This window comes from Octopus bimaculoides, chromosome 19 (assembly GCF_046866305.1).
Source record: "Octopus bimaculoides isolate indiv1 chromosome 19, ASM4686630v1, whole genome shotgun sequence".
Taxonomy (NCBI): domain Eukaryota; kingdom Metazoa; phylum Mollusca; class Cephalopoda; order Octopoda; family Octopodidae; genus Octopus; species Octopus bimaculoides.
Genome location: NC_142946.1, coordinates 8,040,702 through 8,046,746, shown reverse-complemented (window position 1 = coordinate 8,046,746; position 6,045 = coordinate 8,040,702). Strand labels below are relative to the sequence as shown.

At 33.2% G+C, this 6,045-nt stretch overlaps 1 protein-coding gene across 1 annotated transcript in view; it reads right to left on the bottom strand.

The window, feature by feature from the left end:
* The window catches only part of LOC106867239 (QRFP-like peptide receptor), a 70,777-nt gene extending 66,696 nt beyond the window's left edge, over positions 1 to 4,081 (bottom strand). The window contains exon 1 of the mRNA XM_014912051.3: positions 3,597 to 4,081. Within this exon, the coding sequence (XP_014767537.1) occupies positions 3,597 to 3,905 (309 nt within the window). The 5' untranslated portion in view covers positions 3,906 to 4,081. The remainder of the gene's footprint in view (positions 1 to 3,596) is intronic.
* Between the last annotated feature and the right edge of the window lie 1,964 nt (positions 4,082 to 6,045).

Below are 6,045 nucleotides of genomic sequence, written 5' to 3'. Positions count from 1 at the left end.
CATCTATATCCGCAGCTACAACAGAGATATGATAGTAAGAACTACACTCGCAGCTAAAACTTATGAAAGAGATAACAACAGCGACGTATGCATTCTGGGAGAAAAGAGAAAGTATTAAACAACAGAAACAAATATGGCGGACTGCATGGCTGTTCGGTAATAATGGAAGAAGAAAAGATCCGAGGATCTGAAAGGAATCCGTTGTGGCTTGTGATTGAATTATAGTATTAATGATTCCTAATGCAGCTCCCTTGAAATCTGAAAGTAAGAAGGAATGAAAGATTCGACTGAAAAGAATTTGGAATGTGACATAATGACTGCAATATATCTATTTTAATTGACATTAGTGTGATGTTTACGTCAGGTGGTGTCCGAACAATACAGGTGTGGTTTTTCCTCAAACTTCCCCCTCTCTATCTCTCTTTCGTTCTCCCTCTTGCTGCTCTCTCTTCAAGTGGATATAACATAAGTGGATGTTCCTTTCAGAACAGAATTCGTCAATGTTGAATAATTCAACAAGTCCAGATTCCGGTTCGTTCTGCTTCGATAGGTGGATCTGAATACATTCCTAAAGATATATTCATAATCCAGTACTTATACTTATAGCTCTAAGCTTCAAATAAAATATAAGATATATTACTAGATATATTACAAGACTTATTCTGACTGAAATATCTTCAAACCTTCAACATAGGAAAAAAAAAATGAGAGCACTGTTGATATCACAAATATAATGAAAGACGATGATTTGGTTCTAGCTACCAACCACAGGTACCATATAAATTTCAATAAATATTCAGCATTTAAGGATGCTTCCACAAAAATGTATGCACACCTCAGTTCACAATTTCCGTGTCAACTTGTGTTTCATTTATAAGAAATAGATACATTGAGACATATCAAAATGTTCTCATTTCCGTGAATACATTTATATTTATGAGTTTGGGAAAGCGTGTTTGTATATCATGTTTATATTTATTGAAATACAAATATGGAAAACGTATAAAAATCGAATCATACTTTAAGTATACAGGCATATTATTCCCAAACAAAATGACAAAATGTAGACTTGCATTTAAAGATCTACGGATAAACACACACACACACACACACTCATCTATCTATCTATCCATCTCTCTCTCTCTCTCTCTCTCTCTCTCTCTCTCTCTCTCTATCTATCTATCTATCTATATGTTTATAACTTGCTATATATTCATTTTTGTTCATGAAGTTAAACAAGCAGACTCACACACATATATACACATATTCATACATATATGTATATTTACATACTTATATGTATATACAGGTACGTATCTAATATATATTAAAGACACATATATAATTAACCACACACATCTATATATATTACGTAAGTACATGTATATATATGATATATGAAATATAAGAAAAATGCGAGAAGTATCAAAATAATAAATGCAAATATATATATATGATAAAATAGTAAATATTCTACTTATTACCACAGATTTGCTTGTCAGTTGTTTGACCTTAACTAGTTGAGCATGTCCCTTAGTGGCTGACGATATGTGCATCTCCGATCACGAGTAGAAGTAGTGGGGAGCATCATAGCCATGTGTCGAAAGGAATTATTTGGGGTTTGGATAATTCACCTGTGGAAACATGGGTGTTTCGTTCAATATCCTTAAATAAACCTTATTCAGGGATCTTTTGAGTGGGATGGGCTACTCGACCCGAAGAAAATTCTAATTCGGCCCTAACTGCAAGTTCATGCGGTTTACCTTGAACTGAGATCGCCATGTCGTGCACATATGGTTGTGATGCATGTGCCTGGTGTACCCTTATCAGACGGGGAGTCATGATGGGTATATTGGGCTTCGTATATTTTACCGCAGCGTCATTTTGATGGCATGCAACGTTCTCTGACTCAATAATAATAATAATAATAATAATAATAATAATAATAATATTGAAGTACGGCTTGCATCTTTCTATGATCTTCCACTTTATGCTGTACTCCAAGGCGCTTTCTTTTAAAGCCCCGACGTGTTTGGCTAGGGTTGTGGCATTACGCCTTTCTGGGATGTTGGGTACCTAAGCATTTTGCCTGGCGTGCTAACGGTTCTGCTAGCTCGCCGCCTTAGGAATAACCAAATAAAGCAAGACACTTATGCCCACTACTTACCATTTCTCTTCTTTCAATAATCCTGGAAGATGTTTGAGATATTACTAATATGTAAAGACTCTATAGGTTCGATCGCGTAAGGTCGAGATGTGAAACAAAGCACCGCCGGCGAATTTTGCTGACACGTTTTAGCGTTAATGACACTCTAACTACCTTAAGAATTGTTACCTAAGAAGGGAGATTAGTCGACTGAATCGACTCCAGTACAAGACTGGCACTTTTATTGATCCCTGGGTGAGGAAAGATGAAGTTAATCACGGCGGCACTTGAACTGAAATTAATACCTCAAAGCATCTTTTTCTAACGATTTGGCCAACTCGTCATCTTTTCAGCTGCGTTGATAATGGAAAGAAAGAAATGTAGACACGACCTTCAGTTTAGTTGGAAAAAGAAATGCAGAGAGGCTTATCTTTGCGAGGCACCTCTGTTTTTCAGAGATATTAATAAGTTTTAGATTCGCTACGTCAAGGACTGCAGAAAGAAAATAAAATATGTGTATCAGGCAGGATTTCCAAAGAGGTAGTCAAATGTGAAGGGAGTTGGGGAAAAATTGGTCTGTAGTGTATCTAGAATGGAAAGGCAACGCACCTCATGAGTAACGAGAGAGGAGATGGATGTGTATATCAGATGACCTTAGATAGAGGTTGTACGCAACAAGACAGCGTTCAGAAGAGATGGTATTGAAAGGAAGCACAGAAAAAAATTGAGTGAGAGAGAGAGAGAGGGGGGGAGAAGAGAAGAAAGAATGATTGTGTGTGTAAGAGAGAGTAGGAAAGAAAGTGCGAGAGAGAAAGAGAGAGAAGGTAAGAAAGAAATACTGTGTGTGTGTGTGTGTGTTTGTGTATATGTGTGTGTGAGAGAGAGAGAGAGAAAGACAGAAAGAGAGTGAGAGAGAGAGAGCGTGTGTGAGAGTGTGTAAGTATGCGGTTGTGTTTGTGTAGACGGCGGGATTTTTGCCAGAGGTTTAAATGTGCGGATGATTGAGACGTTATTAATCAATTTCATGGTCTTTTCTCAGATGCACTCTTAAATGTTTGCGTAGAATATTGACTGAAATAAAGATACGTTCCTATATCAAAGAAGAAAAAAGGAAACGAGAACGATAGCCAAAGTTAGAGTGTGTGTGTGTGTGTGTGTGTGTGTGTTTGGTAGTTACGGCCTCTTTAAATGAACAATAAAATCTTCCTTAGATCAGACCGTATTTGTTTAAATAAAAAAACGAAACATATCCTCATATCTTCATTCTCGATAAAAGCGAAAGGAGGGGGCATGAACTGGAATGTTTGATCGTAACTTTCACCAGTCAAGTCTGACAAGAGGAATAACAGTAACAGTAGCGGCAACAATGCTTACAACAACAACAACAACAACAATAGCAACAAACAAAACAAGATGTATTATATAGCAAATCATGAAACACTTTGCTTACCTTTATAGGAACACAAAGAACGATAAGAAGGAGATCTGCCGATGCCAAACTGAGAAGAAATATATTTGTGAGCGTTCTCATTCTTCGGTAATGTGCTATGGAGAATATAACCAATGCATTACCAGTTACTCCAAGAATTAAAGTTAGACCGTACATAATAGCCACTGGTATCAATTCCAAGAGAGGTAACGTGCTGATTGAAGTATGGTAGTCGTATGTGTATTCGTCACTTTCGCTATCGTTCGTATTAGAAGCATTTGTAGATATATCCGAGTAAAAATCAATTTCCTCCTCCATCTCGAAATACATATATTTATATTTGTATGTATGTATGTTTGTATGTATGTATGTGTTTATATATGTATATATATATATTTATATATCCTTAATGTATCAATAATGACTACTGGAAACAAGTGTAAGCCAAATTTGCTCCAATAAAGGAGTAATATGTAATGACCATTATTTTTTACTAGTTTTTCATATATATATATATATATATATATATATATATATATATATATATATATATATATATATATATATATATATATATATATATATATATTTATTTATTTATATATTTATATATACGTATATGTATTTATAAATATTTATAACTTTTTCTCTAATATCTTTCAATCGAAAAATTTTGTTTTGACTTGTCGATGAGACGATTCGGAAAAGATGTTTTTCTCGCTCATCTTGAATCTATCAAACGCATATTTTATAAAGAGTGTTGGATTGCTAAATCTGTCTTAGTTACCCGGTTTCAGTAATATTCATGGCGATTAAACAACCATAAAATTATATGCTTTTCTCAGTACCGAAAAGTTAAAGTTCCAGGCCTACAGCCTGACGAAAGGGTGACAGGAGAGACTTTACAAGCAAGGCCAAATGGCGGGAGACTTAGAAGTACACCGCGAGCGAGAGGATTGGAGAGTAAATACCTTAGCCTCAGTATATCACGTTTGCAGATCGGCTACTTCTGTTGCTGACACTTGCTTGTAACAAGTGATTCAGAAGCTCATTTCGAAGGCCTTACGATTCTCAGAAGAATAAGATAACTGAGGGAATGGGTATATATTATATTTTATATATATATATATATATATATATATATATATATATATATATATATGTGTGTGTGTGTGTGTGTGTGTGTGTGTGTGTGTGTGTGTGTGTGTGTGTGTGTGTGTGTGTGTGTGTGTGTGTGTGTGCCTTTCAGGTTATATTTATAAATATTTTTCAGTTATATTTTCTCATTGGGCGGCATGCATATATATATATATATATATATATATTTGCATGTATGTATGTATGTATGTATGTATGTGTGCGTGTGCGAGTATCCGTGTGCTCGTGTGTATGTGTACAACTATGTAGTTTAGTTGCAATCAATCTTCAATATCTTCGACACAGCTTTTGCAACATTGGGTAAAAATAAAAGAAATAAAAATGAAAATTAAAACAAGAAAAAAGTTTTAAACTAGAAAATGTGTCAGGCCGCATCTTTCTTTTTTTTTTATCCTTTGTAAGTTAGTCAAAGTAAAGAAAACAAGAAAGAAGAAGAAAAAAAAAACAAATATGGATTTCGGTGCTTTATAAGTAGTAAAGAATATTATAGTTTATTTCCATCTATTTTCAGGTTAGTAATCCAAAAAATGCAAGTACGAAAGCAAATAATAATAATAATAATAATAATAATAATAATAATAACAGTTATAATAATAATAACAACAGCAACAACATCAACGACAAAAACAACAATGACAATGAGGATGATAATAATAATAATAATAATAATAATAATAATAATAATAATAATAATAATAATAATAATAATAATAATAATAATAGCAGGAACAACACCAAAGAAAATAACGATAATAATAATAACAGCAAGAATAACAACAACAACAACAACAACAACAGCAATAATAATAATAATAATAATAATAATAATAATAATAATAATAATAATAATAATAATAATAATAATAATAATGATAACGCTTTCAACAAAGCAATTAACGAATGTTTCTCAGAAAGCAACAACACATGCCCACACTGGTTTTACAAACGATATTTAATTGAGTTTTGTTTAATTTTCTGGTCTATTAAATTTATATGTTGTCTAGAAATTCATTGTTTATCACGACAAGCTATTTTCGGTGAACTTTGATCACCGATTCCTTAATTATATTTTTCTTTAAAAAAATTATATCCCGCGGCATTTCTGTCTGTGATTTGTTTTTAATATTTTTCTTTGCTTGTTGGAAAGCATTTCATAGTGGTGTGACGTAATGCATCATCTTAGAAGCGGCCATGTTGGAAACTTTTTGATATCTGTAAAAGAAAGAAGTGAAACGAATAAAACGATGAAATACATTAAAAGACGTAAAAAAATCAATAAAAAGATTAGATATATGTAATTTAAATTAATTTT